The 19,609-nt window shown below is 37.8% G+C and overlaps 1 protein-coding gene across 4 annotated transcripts in view; it reads right to left on the bottom strand.

Annotated features, from left to right (window-relative positions):
- UTRN (utrophin) overlaps positions 1-19,609 on the bottom strand; it is a 454,275-nt gene that overhangs the window by 236,966 nt on the left and 197,700 nt on the right. For all 4 annotated transcript variants that reach the window (XM_079779951.1, XM_079779952.1, XM_079779953.1 and 1 more), the window contains 7 exons: positions 16,174-16,324; positions 14,352-14,527; positions 9,982-10,117; positions 8,260-8,409; positions 6,590-6,665; positions 3,935-4,149; positions 1,841-1,958 (listed from right to left, as the gene is read on the bottom strand). In XM_079779951.1, coding sequence (XP_079636077.1) covers positions 1,841-1,958; positions 3,935-4,149; positions 6,590-6,665; positions 8,260-8,409; positions 9,982-10,117; positions 14,352-14,527; positions 16,174-16,324 — 1,022 coding nt within the window. The remainder of the gene's footprint in view (positions 1-1,840; positions 1,959-3,934; positions 4,150-6,589; positions 6,666-8,259; positions 8,410-9,981; positions 10,118-14,351; positions 14,528-16,173; positions 16,325-19,609) is intronic.

The following is a 19,609-nucleotide window of genomic DNA, read 5'->3' as shown; positions in this document are numbered from 1 at the left end:
GTGCACGAAATTCGTGCACAGCGGGGGGTTGTCCCTCAGCCCAGCCTGTACCCTCTCCAATCTGGGACTCCTGGAGGGATGTCCGACTGCCCGTTTAGGCCCGATCCCACCTGGTGGGATCGGGCCTAAACGGGCAGTCGGACATCCCTCTCACAATCCAGGACTGCTGGCTCCCAACTGCTTGCCTGCCTGCCTTCCTGATTGCCCCTAACGGCTTCTGCCTGCCAGCCTGATCACCCCCTAACCACTCCGCTGCCAGCCTGGATGATGCTTAACTGCTCCCCTGCCAGCCTGTTTGCCCCCAACTTCCCTCCTCTGCCAGCCTGGTCACCCCTAACTGCCCTCTCCTGCAGGGTTGATCACCTCCAACTGCCCTCCCTTGCAAGCCTGGTCCCTCTCAACTGCCCTCCCTTGCAGGCCTGGTCCCTCACAACTGCCCTCCCTTGCAGGCCGGGTGCCTCCCAACTGCCCTCTCCTGCTGGCCATCTTGTAGTGGCCATCTTGTGTCCACATGGGGGCAGGATCTTTGACCACATGGGGGCAGCTATATTGTGTGTTGCAGTGATGATCAATCTGTATATTACTCTTTTATTAGATAGGATAGAGGCCTGGTACAGGGGTGGGGGCCAGCTGGTTTGCCCTGAAGGGTGTCCCGGATCAGGGTGGGGTTCCCTTGGGGCGTGGGGCGGCCTGAGCGAGGGGCCTGTGGTGGTTTGCAGGCTGGCCACGCCCCCTGGCAACCCAAGCGGAGGCCCTGGTATCTGGAATTTATTTACCTTCTACAATTGAAACTTTGTAGCCTGGAGCGGAGCCAAGCCTTCTGCTCCCTCCGGGGCGGCCCCCATCTCTGTGGCAGTTAATTCACCTTCTACAATTGAAACTTTGTAGCCTTAAGTGGGTGAGCCCGGCCAGGGTGTGTGGAAAGCTTTGCTTCCCCTGTTGCCGCCGGCAACCCTGGCCTGCTCTCTCAAGCTCCATTCTGCTGCCATTTGTTTGAATTTGTTTACCTTCTATAATTGAAACTTTGTAGCTTGAGTGGAGGCTTTAGGCCTGCAACAGCTATGGAAAGCTTGGCTTGCTCTGTTACCTGGGAAACCTTGCTCACTGTGGCTGTAGCCATCTTGGATTGGGGTTAATTTGCATACACGCCCTGATTGGCTGGTGGGCGTGGCTTGGCTGGTGGGCGTGGCTTATGTAGCGGAGTGATGGTTAATTTGCATATTACCATTTTATTAGAGAGGATTGTTTTTGCCTTCCCATTCTTGAGAATTCAGACTTTGTTTTATATGACATATAGATGCTTTTAAGCCAGATATTAAACTCGAAACAAAAATCGTGGCTGTGGTTGCTTTGTTTGCTTATTTTTTATTTTGTTTTAGTTTGTCTTTAGCTAACGTGTTCCCAAATTACTGCCAGCTACAGAGGCACAGAGTAGTTTCTCAATAAATATCTTTGGACTGAATTTTGAGAAGATGAGTTAAAATACATGCCAAGATTTAGTTTTAGTGAATGAATTACAATGAAAGAATGGGTTTGCATTCCTGTGGGTTTCTCTAATTTTTCTTTTCTTGGTTCCTTCAAAAGGAATATTATCTTAACAGCAAATAATCCAATGAATCAGTAACTACTTAAATGTAATAATATTAATACTTTGAGGAATTCAAAAGGGAATTCTGACTGATCACAAAAGATTAGAAAAAAAATGGTATTTATTCATAGATAAAGAGTATCCAATATCAAATAATATTAATTTCTGGTTGAATAATCTTTGAAAAGGTGTATATGTGTGTAACCATTATCAGTGAAAGTAGATGATAACATATAATTATTTTGGACTTACATTTTTCTGTGATTGCTGTTCTCACATCTAAACTGGAAGCTTTATTTTTCAAATTCTGAGCCAGTGTAAAAACATAGTCAAGTTGAGGATGGCGCTGTTCCATGTCCGCCTTTGTGATCTGTTTAAGAAGAAATGATTTTTAAGATCTGTTAATAGGCTATTTGCCAAGAACACTACGGAGCAAAACTGGTGTACTGACATCAAAGTTATCTGTCTCCTAAACAGGACAGTGAGGCATCTGCGATGTGGCACAGTCAGTCCTAGGTTCAAATCTCAGCTCTGCCACTTATCATCTAGGTTACCAGGCACTTCACCTGTGTTTTTGTTTTCACAAAAAGAAATAGTAAGATACTGATAGCTCAGCTATTCAGGTCTGAGGAGATTAAATGAAGAAGTCCCTTTAAAAACTAAAAATTGCTCTGAAAACATTAGCAGTGATTTCTGCCGAAGATACCTTGCATATCAGGCCTACATCAGGTATGAACACAAACTAATGTCACCTACAGGGATGGCAGTGAGGTATTAGAAAAACGCTAATTGAATAATTGTAAATTAAATAATTTTAGACACCAAAAACTGTTGCTCTACAGGTATCTCTTGATAAGGATGGGAGAAAAGTTAATGTCAGGAAATGATGTGTTTCAACTATGGAACTAATAGCCATAAACACTATTTCCAATAAGTACAAATGGTATGGCAAAGATTCTCTCCCAGCTCTTCCTCTTTAGGAATTCACTAATTTTGCAGACTCCAATTACTCCTGCAGTGTCAAATGTTATTTCTAAATGGATTATTCACAACTTCCAATCCGGGGCCTGGAGAGACATTTCGATGAATGCTAATCATTTCTTTCCAAATGGCCTAAGAACCTCTCAACACAACATACTCGAAACTGAATCAATCAAACCCTCATCCACATTTCACTTCTGCTATTCCGAATCTCTGCTAATTGCGACAGCATGGTCTTAGCTGCCCAGAAAGGCTCTTTTCTTTGTATTAAGCGTATCTTGCACTCTTCCCATTGTTCCTGCTAAAACAAATCATTGTTATCATCAGTCTCCAGCCACAATTTAAAAAAGAAAAGGAGCAAAAACACGTGCCCATTGCTTACAGATGAAAAGTCCAAAGGGCTCTGCTTGGCCTGCAAGCTCTGTCAGAGTGAACTCGAGCCGCCCTTGCTATCTCACTTCCTACTGCACTTATTTGCTGCACAAACGTTGACCCATGTCCCTCCCCCTCCCCATGCTCCCCCACCTCATGTCTTTATTCACTCTGCTCCCCAGACCAGCAATGCCATTTACTTGTTTCTAGATGTGAAAATCCCACATGGTCTGCCTTCCATCGCTGTGGCAGTAACTCTCTCCTTCATCCGGGCTTCCCTATCCGGTTCGTGCACCTGCTTGTGCCTGTTATTACACTCTGCTCTGCGCAGAGACCGTTTACTTGCACACATTCAGTGCCTCCATCGTAATCGGGCATATTTGTAATCTGGGGTACATTTGGTAACTATCTCAAAAGATAGTTAAGGAAGTAAACATGTAAATTACTTACAAAAGTTCCCAACACACATTAAGCACCTAATAACAGTTAGCAATCACTGTTATTATTTAATGGTTCATTCCCAATTTGTATTTAGTATATTCTTTTCCGTATCTCTATATAGCACACAAGCCCAGAAGCCAGCACACACTGAATATGGAAAAATAACTTTACAAATTGGCATGGCATGGTGTGTTTGTGTGTGTGTATATATATATATAAAATGATGGTCAGGCATTCTGACTTCTAATGTCAGCAATTAAACAAATTAGCTCATTATTTGTACTGATGGGACTAGATTTACAATCTCAGCTTCAGATGTTAAAATATACACTGAGTCTACAACTCAAGTGGTAAAGGTGATCTTACCAAAACAGCATAAATGCAAGAAAATCTGGACTCTTCCGAGCTAGTCTGGGATGGCTGTTTGGCAGATAAAGAAGTTCTTAAAGCTCACTCTCCCAGAGTTCAGGACAAACAAAAGGGAGACAAACAGATCGTGTCTACCCATGTGCTAAGGTGTTGCCATGACAAACCTCTACCCTGTGCACCTACTTTCATTCTGGAAATCGTCTTATTGATCTCTTCCACATCCCCGACAGTGACAATGTTGGACTTCAGCATCTGGTCGATCAATATCAGCCAGTCAGCTAGTTCTGTTGTTGTTTTATCCAGATCATCAGGTATTGAAATTTCCGAAGTATGAGGAGCCTGAGCAGGAGGCTCTGATGCAGAGGATACTAGCACCACCTTTAGGGCACCAGGATGAGCTGAAATAAAAAATGTAGCAAAGTACTACCAAATCAACAAGATATTCTGACTATGGTGGGGCAATGGTGACATGCGTCTGTGTGCTTATGTAAAATTTAGATTAGTTTAAAAAATGGTGAGAGTTTTTATTTCTTCATATGGAAGTGGCAATGGTATTTCCGACAGTATCTATGTCTTTGGTAGCTGTAAAGCCAATTAAACACCCAGTTATACAATATTCTAGGGCAGCAATAACTCAGAAGTAACTAACACTGACACCAAGAGAAGTTATAGTAAGAAATACACCAACTGTGAGAAAATTAGCACTGCTATTTTATTTTGTCAAGAGGTTTGCCTTAATTATAAAGCCAATTTATTCACAGTTTTCTGTTGTTCAGAGAGCTTGCAAAGCACTTAACTTTATAATATGAGCATTAGCAATTCTTCATCCACATCATTGTGAATACCTAAGTGAGAATATCTATACTAATAAAAGGGTAATATGCTAATTAGACTGGACGTCTTCCAGACGTCCTTCTGGATAAAGCCACGGTGGCTGGGCTGAGGCAGAGGTGGTTAGGGGCAATCAGGCTGGCAGGGGAGAGTGGTTAGGGGCAATCAGACAGGCAGGCAGAGGCAGTTAGGGGCGATTAGGCAGGTAAGCAGGTGAGCGGTTAGAAGTCAGCAGTCCCGGATTGCGAGAGGAATGTCTGACTGCCAGTTTAGGCTCAAACCCACAGGGACATCCTCTGAAGGGTCCCGGATTGGAGAGGGTCCAGGCTGGGCTGAGGGACAGCCCCCCATGCACTAATTTCATGCACCGGGCCTCTAATATGTATATATACTCACTACCTGTTACTTAACTCTTTCCCTATTACCCTTTTATTAGTATAGATATTCTTACTTAGGTATTCACAATGATGTGGATGAAGAATTGCTAATGCTCATATTATAAAGTTAAGTGCTTTTCTGGATATTTAGATGGCTCCTTACATTTCACTTTAAAAAAAAAACTCGCAAGGCATGTCTTTTTTGTGTAGAGTACTTTGCATATTTCTGATGAACACTTTGGTATCGATTTGCTAAAGTAGAATGACTGGATCAGAAAACATGAAAATAAAAGTAATGTATTTAATACTTATTAGCAAATTTATTTTCCTTAAAAGTTGAAAATTGAGATTTGCAACAGCAACATGTGGACTCCGCATCCAGGATACACACCAATGATACTCTGTCTCAATGGATGAACACACAGTGCTCACCAGTGTGCTCATTTACTGTTTTTTTTATTATCAGTGAGAGCAAACATTTTTTGTTTGTTAACCAAATATAGTATAATTTATAACTGTGGTCTTTATCTGCTTCCTTTTCAATTTGCAAGGACTCGTTTTTATAGGAACGATGAATCTTGCCATATTGCTGAAAACACTGTTTCTACTTTAGGATTTTTAATGTGTGTTTTCTTTTTAACATATAGATGTTATCAAATTTGGGTGATCAGATCCATAAATCTGTCCTGGGAGATTGTTTTTCCAGAACTTTCAGTTAGAGATTCTTGGCTTTTTCAAAACTTGGATATATATTTTTCTCTCTCGGTTGTTTGTGCTTGTCTTCTGTTTTTAATGATGGAAGGTTTATTGTTTTTCTTTAGTTTTATACAAGGTAGCTGAATTATTACACCCATCTGGAGCCCACTTTAGCATACGGTATATTAGATAAGGCTTAAATAATTTTCTAAAAGATATCGTCAATCCATAAATTCAGCACAATTTAAATTAAAAGCCCCAACAGGTTTGCATATATCTTGACAAAATCATCTATTGAAATGTCCAATTCCAAAATTAAAGGGCCAGGTAAGAGTCAAGAGAGAGAGCAGGGCACGGTGTTTCAGAGAGCTTGCAAGGCACGGTGTTATAGCTATGGTGCCGTAACCCGCACTCTGATCGGGACAAGGAAAGAAGGAAATAGTGAGAAAACTCCTTTCCTCCACACATAAGTGATCATCAGCATTTATCAGTAAATAGCTTCCCTGGGATGGAGAACTCTTCTAAAACCCCATCTCCCACCTGGTTCCAGGATACCTAATCCTTTGTTCTCAGTCATGATCTGCATGCAATTACACCCCTCCCAGGGCATGTTCCGTAATGGTTATAGCTGACTTTCTGAAAAACCGCATGTCCTCAGTTTCCCACCTTGTCTCCTCCCTTCCCTTCCCAGGCTCTCTTGGGGACCAGGTCCCGCTCTGGTTCCAGGAAAGGCAAAAAGTTTATCTCTCATGAGTGCCTTGCAGTCAAGTATGTGTTGGGTTTAAAGAAGACGTTCCTTTCATATAATTGAGAATAGAATAACAAATCACATCTGCGTTGTGTTTTTCAGTTTCTCTAATTAATATATGATGCTCATAGTCACAATGTTTTGCTATGTTTATAAAAAATGGTTAAGGAATAAACTATATCTTACCAGCAGTTCTTGACTGAGAAACAGAACAGGGCTCCTGGACGCGTTCCTTCAGTGCAGTGGGCACATCTCTGCATACCTATAGCATCCGGCCAAATGGAAAGAGAATAGTACCATATAAATAAAGGTGATCATGTAGAGAAAATGTTACTCTACATGATAGCTTTGCTATCGACTGCAGTCTTGCTTAATCCCCTACTCCACCAACATTACTATCAAGAATGCCATCCAGCCCAGCCATTGTGGCTCAGTGGTTGAGCATCTACCTATGAACCAGGAGATCATGGTTCTGTTCCCAGTCAGGGCACATGCCCTAGTCTCAGGCTCAATCCCCAGTAGGGGGCATACAGGAATCAGCCAATCAATGATTCTCTCTCATTATTGATGCTTCTATCTCTCTCTCCCTCTCCCATCGTCTTTGAAATCAATAAAATTTAAAAAAAAAAATTTTTAAAGAACGCCATCCAGTCCTTAGCTGCCCTGGCCCTTTGCTACATTTAATGCTGTCACGCCCCCTCCCTTGAACTCTGAACAATCTGTATTCCTGACTTTCCTCCCACCTCTCTCTGACCTTCTAAGTGTCCTTCACCAGCTCATTCTCGTCTGCCCATCCATCAAATGCTAACATTCTAAAGGGTAGGATTTTTGGTCTTTCTACCATTGACTCAGGCTTCTCTCCCTGGGTCCTGGTTTCTAATGGTTACATCTACAATACAGAGTTTAAAGATGCTAAGGACTCCAAAAAATATATTTTCAGTCTGGCAACCAGATATTCAGACATGTCCAAATCTGAAGTCATCATCTGTCTCCCTGAAACCCCCTTGATAAAGCTAAGGTCTAATTGATCTTTCCAGATCAGCTATCCTGATCTGATAGTGGGTTTTGCTAAGAGGAGTCACTTGACTTCCTGATATCCTAAGAACATCCATCCTAAGATCACCCTATCATCTCTATAGTTCAGCTGTGGTGAGCTCTCAAAAGGTAACTTTCTCCTGCTTAACAACCTTCGACAGCTGCCCACTGCTCTCAAAGTGATGAACTGTTCTCAAGACACAGCTTAAATTCCTTGTGATGCATGGTGCGGCCTCCAGGATCTGATGTTTGCCAGCATCACTCATTCTTCACTTTATACTGAGCGACTTCCAGGACCCAAGTGCATTGTGCTCATTCTCTGTCTCTTCTAGACCATTTCACTTGCTGCTGTTCTCTCTGCAATGCCCTTTCCCCCAAGGTTCATCTGTCCAATTCTTATTCATCCTTTACAAATTAGCTTGGAAATGATCTCCTCCAAAAAACCATCCAGTTACCCGCTAAGGCCATGGATATGCCCTACTTTTATATCCCTATGGATCCCTCTATGTTATAATTGCTTAGCTACTTGTCTCCCCACAATAAACTCTTGGGATTAGAAGGAGTGACATACTCTTTGCTGTATTAAAATGGTGACTGGAATGAAGTGGAAGTTCGGTTAAAACCTATTCAGGGAGTGAATGACTGCATGAATGAATGAAATATCCCAGAATAGTATTTTCTAAAGTGTGTTTGTTGGACTTCTCTGCACAGTCAGCACTGCTTGTTCTTGGACATTCGTAATTCGCCTACGTACAGTAAAATCAGTGAAATTCTACGATAAAGTTACTTAGAAAGGTGTCACAGTAATTCTTAATGCACACCTTATTCCACGTCGAATTTACAGTTCTTAAGTTTTCTGAAATCTTTTCTCTTTCATGTAAACTCAGACTTTTATCTGAAAGCATTTCCAATTCAGTTCTATTCAGCCATTTGAGTTTCTCGGCTTGTACGTCCATCTCCTGGTTTAAGTCCTAAAGGTGTCAGAAGAGAGGTATGATTAGAAGGTTGTCATACTAGAGAAAGTTCAAGAACTATATTAGAAACTAACATACTTTGGGTATTTTACAAATGTGAATTTTTAATTTCTTAAGCAGACAATAAACTTATAAGAAGCCTGAACATATGTTAACAAATTGTAATTGATATGGGAACGACCAACCTCCTGCAATGTGCACTCAGGTGCTCCCACCCGCCACCCTGTCTCATAATAGGGTCATATCCTCTCATACCTACATTGATAATTTAACATTCTGTTCTTAGATGATGCAAATGATATCTGTTCCAATGAAAGGCCAAAACAAAATAAAAAGTCTTGTATGCATCTCTTTCTACCTCATCTCTACCAACCCTATTGTACTGTTCCGCTCTTTGCAACGGCCCCCAAATTGTTTACAGAAGGGACATTCCAAGAAAATGAATGAAATTTGTAGTTAAAACAGGAACAATTTTGTTAGCTATTTGATGTCACATTTTGAAAAGAAAACTTAATAATTGTTTCCCACATAATTTTTTTTGTTGTTACTAATAGTTTCCAAAATGCCTCAATCTTACTCCTTTAGACAAAATTTCTTCAAATTAGTGGGCATCCTTTTAGGCATACTTTGATGCATGCCTTTGTGTTCATCCACACTGAGTGGCCAGATTATTATGATCTCTGAACACATAATAATCTGGCCACTCAGTGTATATCCTATGTAATAAAAGGCTAATATGCAAATTGTCTCCTCGACCACGAGTTCGACCAGCAGGCAGGCCGGCCAACCACCCATGTCCCCTCCGCCTGGCCAGGCTGGCCGGACCCTACTCATGTACGAATTCATGCACCAGGCCTCTAATATATATATATATATATTGAGTGGCCAGATTATTATGCATTCAGAGATCATAATAATCTGGCCACTCAGTGTACACACCCAATTTCTTCTTTTTTTAAATAAAAATATGAATGCAGTATGCTTATGTTCTGCAATAAGTCTTTCAATTCCTAACACAAAAAAATATAAAATTTATGGCAATTTGAGTATATTTATTTATATATCCTTATGTATTTTATATCTAGTATAAATAAACAATTATAAACAACCCTTGTAGGTTGTAGATAAACATAAAAAATTGTATTAATAAAACCATGACACTGAGTCTAGAGTAACACCATGAGTTACTCTCAAGTCACTTAAGAGTTTTCTTGTTTCTACAAAACTCAACTTTATAGCTAGTAATTAGCAATTATCTTCTAAATCCAAAAGCAAAAACTTTACTTCAAAGCAATAATTTATTCTACAATGATGATGTCTGTTTAAAATATCCTAAAAACCTTAGGTCTAATACTGAGACCACATGATTTATCATTTTTATGAGGGAAGCCTTACCTCTGCAAGAACAAAATGCAGGTGCTCTTTAGAAGACCAAGATAGCCCTCTTTAAAGTTCACCACAAAGTACCAAGTTTCTTACCTTTATCTTCTTCTAATATTTTACCTTATTTTTAGTGTGACTGTGCGTGCATCAAAAAAGGATTGGCAAATGTAGAGACAAACCACTTACTGTTAATTCTTTGAAATTTTCTTCCAGCTCGGTGGTGGATCTCTTTTGCACAGCATTCTCGGCCTTTGTTAACCAACAGATAATCTCATCTAGTCTCCCTCTATATTCCATCACTTGCTTGCTTTCTCCTTGTAGCCTAAAAGAATATATTATTGAAAAATATTGGGAAAAATTATCCAATTAAGCAGAACAGCACACATTTACTTTGCATATCTGTACTAAATAAACCGCAAATGAAATGACTCCTGATTTCAATATGTTTTAATGTGTCAATAATAATGTATACATTCTGCAATACCAATTATTTGACAATGTAAGAATTCTTCCTTTATTAAATTCAAAAACATTGAAACTAAAGACTGTTATTTTCTCTCATCATGAAAATTATAATGAAATTTAATAAGAAGAATTTAAGCTAGATACCACTGTTCAACATAATGGACTTTTTAAAAACCATGAAAAGTGTTTTGATCTAAAAGTATAAGAAAAACCACATAATTACTCCATAGAGAGAGAAAGACTTCATTATATGACATTTTATTAACATTAGGTGGCAACTATTATTCCACTTTATTCCAAGAAAAGGAAGAATAGATACTGAGAATAGAATTTCTTTTACAAGTATTAGAAAATGGAAATCTAGTTGGTTCATTAAAATAAAACTGATTATTTAAATATAACCAAGTCATAAAAGAGATCTAGAAAATAAAGAAAAGTTTTAAAGGACATAAGGACACAAATAGTCATTATGAATATAAAAAAGAAACTGCCTTAATTAGATCATTTAAATGTTATAAGAATAACATTTATAAGTATATAAACCATGTGTCAGAAGATGAGAATATGATTAGAACTCATATGACAAACAAGATTATTTATTTTTAAGAAAGGGTTTGAAAGCTATTTAGAGCTTGGGGGTGGTACCATAAATTTTATAGCTGATAATTTAAAAATACAATGCAATTTTTTAATAAATTACATTGTATCATTATATTTTTATGGCTATAATTTTGTCTTTTCAACCACAAAAACACATACACACACACACACACACACACACACATATATATATATATATATATATATATATATCAAAATGCTAAATAAATACTTATATATTTAGTAGAGAATCAGTAATATTTGAAAGAGGGTATCTTAATATTTAAAAAATTAATGAAAATCACAAGTTTTTAAATTTAAGTATCCATTAGGAGGGAATACTGCTTCAAAATTAAAAACAAAAAAAATCAAGCAACAGTACTATTGTTAAGACTAAAAATACCAAAACAGGTAATTTACCCTCTGTATCAGAGTATTTCACTAAAATAACAACTTTGGAAACACCTAAAATACTATTATAGACTTGTATTTCAAAAAAAAATAAGTTGGCATTTAAATGTTTCATGTTTCATAATCATGACTAATTTAGTATTTTGAAAATATATCTATGAAGGAAAATAGCAAGTTATTTCAATACTGCATATTTGAGTCACAAAATTTTCATCTGCAAATTAGCTAAATATAATCTACATTTTAAATGTTATCCCTATGAATAAAAACAAGCTTTAAATTCATGTTCAAACAGTAGACAACAATTGCTCATTAAGAAATAATTGCACAGGTCAATTGTGAGCTGTTGACCTGTGCAATTATTTAACTACGGGCACTCAATACAAAACAGATTGAAGTGTGTGCTTTTTCGATGACTATGGTAATAGTACACATCTAAGCTCTTAAAGTGCCAACGTGGCTCTGAGTTAAGATAAAGGACTAACTGAAGTGAAGTTAAACCATGAATTTATAAAAACAAGCATTTTAGTTAAAATATCAGATGTTGGAGAAGAGGTACATTATTCTTTTCTCTTCAAAAAAAAATGAGTAAAATAAGTAGTGGCTTCAACTTGTTAGTTCTAGAAGCAATAATTAGCACATCCCACAGAGATCCATTTGAAAAACTTTAGAATTTCTGTATTGTTGCTAATACCATGCCAGCAGGTACATCCTTTTCTTTTAGAAGACCAGGCAGATAGATAATTTTCAAGCTGGAGAGATTGCCCATGAAAACTCATGGGCATGGCATAGAAGATCCTAAGAACCTCAGCTTCCAATCCTGGCCCTGGTCCCTGAACCTTCCTCTCCATCTAACCTTGGCAGGTCTCTCACCTGCCATACTCTTTCATGCCTCCCTCCCACCTTTGCCTGTTCTACTTTTTTCCCCTAGAAAGCCCTCCCCAGGAGGAATTTATGGGAAATTGCTATAAATGCTTCAAAGCTCAGTTTCAGGATCCTTCCCCTGTGATGCCTCAATGCCATGGCCCATCACCCCACCTCTGCGACAACACTGCATCTTCATCAAAACATAGCATTTTTTCCTTAAAATCTTTTCTTCTTGCCCTAGTCGGTTTGGCTCAGTTGACAGAGCTTCAGCCTGCGGACTGAAGGGTCCCAGGTTCGATTTCCGGTCAAGGGCACATGCCTGGGTTGCAGGCTCGATCCCCAGTAGGGGGCATGTAGGAGATATGCTTTTCATAAACACTTTTATTTAATCCTTATGACACTCCTCTAAGAAAATACCAGACAGAGTTCTAAATACAGAGAGAAAACTCAGCTACAGAGGTCTGTGGCCTTCCCAAGTTTGTACAGCACTGTATTTGAGAGCTTAAGTTAGCACCATCAATAACTTTGTGTGACCTCACAAAGTTGGACCTCACCTCTCTGAGCCTCAGTTTCTAAAGCTGTACAATGGGCCTACTGGTGCCCTAGAGCAGTCATGAGGAACTTCCAGCCCATGGGCAATATAAGGCCCAAGAAATCATTTGGTCTGGCCCTGCCAAGGCATTAGGGGTGAATTAATTAAATATTTGACCAAATATAGCAGGCTAATCTTTAAGTTGATAATTTTGCATGGCCTGTAAATGATGGTATAAATATCCAAATGGCCCTAGGCAGAGAAAAGGTTCCCCACCCCTGTCCTAGTGGATAGTGGTGAGGATTAACTGGGGCCTGGTGTACAAGGTACCAAACGCTATCTCTGCTACGTGGCAAACTCTCAACCAAGACACACAAACTACTATTGCTTCTTACCAAAACACACAAAATGATAGATGTTGTTATTTTATAAAAAGCAGCCAAAGGCCAAATAGTCATACTTGAATATTTTATGTTATAATATAGGCATACCTCACTTTATTGTGTTTCATTTTACTGTGTTTGACAGGAATTGCATTTTCTTACAAACTGAAGGTAAGTCCCTCAGCCAGCAAAAAGATTATGACTCATTGAAGGCTCAGATGATGGTCAGCATTTTTTAGCAATAAAGTATTTTTTAATTAAGGTATATAATGGGTTGTTTAGACAAAATGCTAATACACACTTAATAGACTACAGTATAGTTTAAACATAACTTTTATATGCAGTGGGAAAACAAAAAATATGTGTGGCTTGCTTTATTGTGATAATTGATTTATTATAGTGGTCTGGACCCGAATCCACAATATCTCCAAAGTATGCCTGTATTGGACATAAAAAGATATTAGGTTGGCCTTTAACAAAATATTACCGTTCTTCTAAAATAATACATCATCTACAGAGTTAAAATTAGCAGAAAAAAATATCTGGAAATTTTTAGCCTCCGATTACCATTAACCCCAAAAAAAGGTCATTTATGACACAGAACGTATTAAGCAAAGTAGAAATTATCCATTAGTTATTAACCATCTCAGGAAAATAACTTCTTCAAGTAATTTTAAAGTAATATATAACACATGTATAATGTTGAACTTTATAGTCACTGGTAAAGTGTTTACAACCAGAAGGTACCCTAATAAAATATGGGGCACTGTAACATAATTTGACATAAGAACAAACAACAATACATCATATGTATCCTGTTACCTGAAAGAGGAGCGGTATTATTTACCAAGCACTGACATATATACGAGCACAGCACACCCTGTGACTAAGAACGACCGAGTGAGAGGATTACTAATGAAGATCCCAAGGTCCAGTCAGGAAATGAGCAAGCAAGAAGCCTGACCCTGAACCCAGATCTTCAGACTGGAAGTCCAGAGTGTTCTTTCAACTACTTCCAGTTCCTGCCACATGGTCACCGTATCACAATAAACAGTCAGAAATAAAAAGAACAAGGCAATTTTTATGTGTATCATACTGCATAGAAAAGTGGGACTTCATGGACAGCCCGAAAATTCAGTTAGGAGAAGGGTTCTAAAATGCAGAACATGGACAGTGCAGGTCTTAACTGTCAGTAATATCAGGCAACAGGAGAACTTTGAACTCCTCTGACTGTATCTTAAAAAGGCCCTGCCCAAAATGTCTACCCCTGTGCCCTTAACTTATTGAGGCTCAGTCACCTTGGCCGCCGATCCTTCACCTCTGCGATGATCGCAGCCCAACGTTGGTTTAAACCTGCCAGCTTGTCTTTTAAGAAGCTCCCATCTGTGGGGGAGAGTCTCTGGATAATCCCGTCCCCAGTTCTGTTTAGCGCTGCAAAACCGGGCTGGTGACTGCTGATCCCCTCTTCAAGTTCCTACAACAGAGGACAACCCAAGATGAAATCTGCCACTAAATTAAGATTTTCTGATGCAAGGGATCCCCCAGGTTCCCAGGCATTAATTTAAGTGTTAGAGGAACAATTTCCTGGGATACATTATGTTCATGAAAAAGGTATTTAAAAAAACTTTCATTAAATTTCAATAAGCACACTAAACAAAATCCATTTTGAAATCTCACCCACGCTTGTGAATGTCATACAGTGAAACAGGGTAGATAAATAATATAAAGGAAATAGCAGCTGTTTACAACTGAAGCATAAGCATCAATCAGGTTTGATTAAATGGGATTGCTTATCTTTTTCCAAATATGTGCTTGAAAGCAACTCTCAAAAGGAAAAGTAAATCCATATGCCCTTATGTCCTACCACATATAGGTAAACCGCAATGTGCATTTTCTTGAGACATTGCTTCACTGGTCTCTAAATTTTTAAGCAACAGATTTAAAGAGAATATTTTAAAATTAAATTTAGGCACTCATCTATATCTCTAAAAATAAGGAAAATGCATTAAAATGTATATGAGAAAAATAAATGTATTTGTTAATGCCTCATGAACCTTCTACATAAAATACATTTTTAAATATAATAAAAGAGAAAATATTTTAACAATAGTAAATTGAAATTTTGCTTGCTTTTCGACCATTATGTTTAAAGACCTATTTTATTAGCAGAACTGATTTTGCTACTGTTATATTTTCCAAGACTGAATTAGACTTACATGAGCAGCTGCCCTGACATAGCTCATGAATAATTTACTTTTATAATAATTATCAATAATACAAAGTGGCAATAGTGCTAAGTACACTGAACAGGGGTGAGGTATGCAGGGGTGAGATATCTTTCTGCCTTAGTCTTGGGTACAAAATTTTATAAATGTTATTCTAAATATATATTTTTTTAAATTTTTTAAATATATTTTTATTGATTTCAGAGAGGGAGGAAGAGGGAGAGAGAGAAAGAAGCACCAATGATGAGAGAGAGTCATTGATTGGCTGTCTCCTGCATGCCCCACACCAGAGACCCAGCCTGCAACCCAGGCATGTGCCCTGACTGGGAATCGAACTGTGACCTCCTGGTTCATAGGTCAACCCTCAATCACTGAGCCACACTGGCCGGGCATAAATACAAATTTTTTAAATAAATTGTTTTCATATTATCCACTAAAGAATATTTTTAATTAAATATCACTAAAATTCTAATTAAAAATGTAAATAATGTTTCTTAAGCCTTTATGACTGAAAACTAGATTTGGAACAAAATTTACAGGTTGTAATGCATCTAAAAATTCATATATTGAGCCCTAACTTTTGAAATGTATCTTAAATGCCACATACTAAAAGAATATGGCCCAGCCAGTGTGCCTCCGTGGTTCAGCATCGACCTATGAACCAGGAGGTCATGGTTCGATTCCTGAACAGGGCACATGCCATGGTTTCGGGCTCAAATCCCCAGTGGAGGGCATGGAGGAGGCAGCTGATCAATGATTTCTCTCTCATCATTGATGTTTCTATCCTTCTCTCCTTCTCCCTTCCTCTCTGAAATAAAAAAAAAAAAAAGAAGGAAAAAAAAAGAAATATGGCACTTACTTAGCAGATCTGCATCCTGTGATGGAGAGCACTCACCTGCTGGTGGACCCTGGCTTTCTCTAGGTCCACGCCACCATCTGGAGCCAAGGTGTCAGCCAGTAACTCCTCAGCTTCTGTTGTCCACTGGGTGAGGTCATTAAGGTCACAGTGGAACTGTCTCCATTCTTCCATAGTCCTGTCAAAATAACTAGAGGACAAAAATTAACATAAAATAGGTTTCCAAACTTTCCAGGACTGCTTTGAAACAACTTTTCTAAATAAATTCAAATCTAATTTAAACTGAAAGCTCCAAAATCAGTGAATTCACAGCTCACTGCGCTAGGATCAGTTTTTGTAATGGATTACAGTTAATGATTCCTTTTAGAGAAAGGTATCGTACCAAGAAATTGGCTCAAGCACCATCCTACCCCCCTTTCTTTCACATACACGCCTGCACACATACACACACATACTAGGCAGCTTATGAACTGAAAAGACAGCCTTCTCCAGCTTGGAAAATCAAGATGGATTAGCTACAGGCAGTTAACCCACCCAACTTTAAACACTTAACATTTCAAATACCATGAAATGTCAAATATGATTACTCTATTCTTTTAGGAAAAAAGTATGGTGTTTTACTTCTCAGGTAGAACAAAACCCAAAATGCCCAAACACTTCAAAATTTCCTTTCCCTCCCTTATTCTCTGTGTGATGGACTGAATTGTGACCCCAAAACTCAGGTATTGAAGCCCTAACCCCTATAGTGACTATTTGGAGATAGGGCCTTCAGGGAGGTAATTTTTAAAATGAGGTCATAAGGGTTGGGCCCTAATCCCACACAACTGGTGTCCTAATATGAAGAGGAAGAGACACCAGAGATATCTTTCTCTGTGTCTGAGAAAGCAGAGAGAAAAGGCCATGAAGGACACAGAGAGAAGGTGGCCAACTGCAAGCCAGTAAGAGAGGCCTCAACACAAACTAACCCTGCTGGAACCGTGATCTTGGAATTACAGCCTCCAGAACTGAGAGACAATAAATGTATGTTGAGTAAGCCACCCAACCTGTGGTGTCTTATTAAGGTAGCTCTAGCAGACTAATACCCTCTATGCAATGACTAATTCACAGTACAGTATGGAAGTGCCTGCAAAGCCCAGGTTAGGCAATGAGACAAAGGACTACTGAGTTGCCCATTTAATCATCTCTCCTTTAGATATAAGATAAAGTCAAAGTCCAGTGCTAGTCATATTTGGAACATATAAAATAAGTACAAAAAAGTATAAGTTTTACTGCAGTCAGATTCTGAACACTTTCCTTCTGCCTTTTCATTTCCGTAAGTGGTACTGGGAAAGGCTTAGAAGATACCTCTGAGATTTTAATATTAATAAAATTTTTACTTTATATAATAAAAAGATATTACTATTTTTAAAATATAATAAAACGATCCCTGACATCTCTAACTCTAAAATAATGTTTATTTTTCCTTCTCCCATGAACATCATTTTGAAAATGTAGTTAATATTTGTTAAGTGCCCACAGGGAAGCAACATTCTATGGGGCATGACAAAATTAAGAGCACTTCAAACAGAATATTATGAAAAAATATTAAAACATTATTTATCGTCTTTGGTAAAAATGTGCAGTAACTAAATAACAACCACAAATTTCAACTTTGGGGATGCTGCAATAATAAAGAGAAAATGTTGCTAGAAAGGCTGCTCCAAAGATCTAAAGACTGAGAATATAAACAGTAAACCAAATAAATCTAAGCAGTATAGCCGTAGATTAAAAGAGAGAGAGAGAGAGAGAGAGAGAGAGAGAGCGAGAGAGAAATGTTCAACTAGGAGTCACTAGGTCATCACCTCCTTTCTGAACACGGTCAGTTCGTATGGGAGGCAGTATGGAATTGTGCAGGTCTGTGGACTTCCAGAGAGTCAAAGGACTCAAGCCTTAATCTAGAAACATACAAGTTTGCTTTTTCTAATATTGCAACTGGCATTGATATCTTTCCCCAAAAACATTCACCACCTCAGTTCCTGGTCTCTGATGATGTTACCATTGCCTACCTGGGTCCCTAGGCTTGATACTGAACAGTCAGTATATAGAACCACCCACCTGGAGGCTTAACACAAAATATATTTAAAAATAAAATTCAGGTGGCTTAGTTATTAAATGTTAATTTTAAATCAAACAAAATTGTTTTTAAAGGATACATAAATATTTAACTAATATCACACAAAAAGTAATTTGTATGCATATAAACAAACCAAAATCACAAAGGAAAAAGACTCATAAAATATAATAATATAAAATTAAACCCATACATCAAAAAAATACCGTTAACAAAATTAGACAGCATATGAAAAGCTGGGACTAAGCAATAAACAATATGAATAGGTAATATCCTTAATGTATAAAAAAGCTCTTACAAATTAATCAGTATATAGTAATACCATAATAGAAAAATGAGCAAAGACATGACCTAACAACTGACAGAAGAAATAACACTGGGGCCAATAAACATATGTAAGAATATTAAAATGTCGCTGATAAAGAAGTGAAAATCCATTGAGATGCAATCTTCACTATACAGTTAGCAAAGGTCTTAAAAAACAACAAACAACCTTTCATTATTAACAAGGGTTCGGTTAACTTTCACACATACTGTTGGCAAGAGTATAATAACCAATCTCATAATGCAATGCAGAGCCTTAAGATGTTATTACTTTTAATAATTTAGTCTTTATCTAATAAACAAGTCTAATTAAATAAAAGTATGCATAAAGGTATACTTAAAACAATATTCTCTAAATATATACAGATGAATTTAAAAATCCATACAAACAAATATACCAAAAGGCCATTGAAAGTTACCTTTTCAAGGATTATATAATCACATAGAATATGTAGGCTAAAACAAAACAAAACAAAAAAGATGAAGATCATATGCCTAATTTTTGTGTATATGTCTCTAAAGTTTTCCAATATACCTTTCTTTGTTAACTTTCTCTTACATGGTACTTTGTATTGGGCTATTTCACATCTTATTTGCCTTATTTGCCTTTCTACTACATAACCAGTTACTGCCAAAAATCTTCTCAAAATCTAGAAAGAAGAGGGCTCAAAATCATTTTATTTAAGAAGTTATTTTTAAAGACTTTGTGATTATATATAGATTCCAATTATCTGTACCTGTCTCTCACTCACATTAATCATCAACATGTTGGGAAAGTGAAAATTAATGAAAACCCTTAAGTTATTTTAAAGAGAACGGACACTATTTAGATATTAAAAATTAAAAGTGCTTCCTTTAATTATTAAGATATTATGTTGCAAATGATCACCTGTATGTAATCTCTTTCCTCTTTCTTTAAGGAACTACACTCATCACAATTTATTAAACAAGGCCTCTTCCAAGGATGTGAAACATACTCTCGTTAATCTTAATGTACATGTGACCTTTGTCATGGCTCATGAGCTTATAGGTGTTTTTTTT

Source organism: Cnephaeus nilssonii (genome assembly GCF_951640355.1).
Source record: "Cnephaeus nilssonii genome assembly, chromosome: 9".
NCBI lineage: Eukaryota > Metazoa > Chordata > Mammalia > Chiroptera > Vespertilionidae > Cnephaeus > Cnephaeus nilssonii.
Note: the sequence above shows the minus strand (reverse complement) of the source record. Positions and strands in the feature narration are given on the sequence as shown.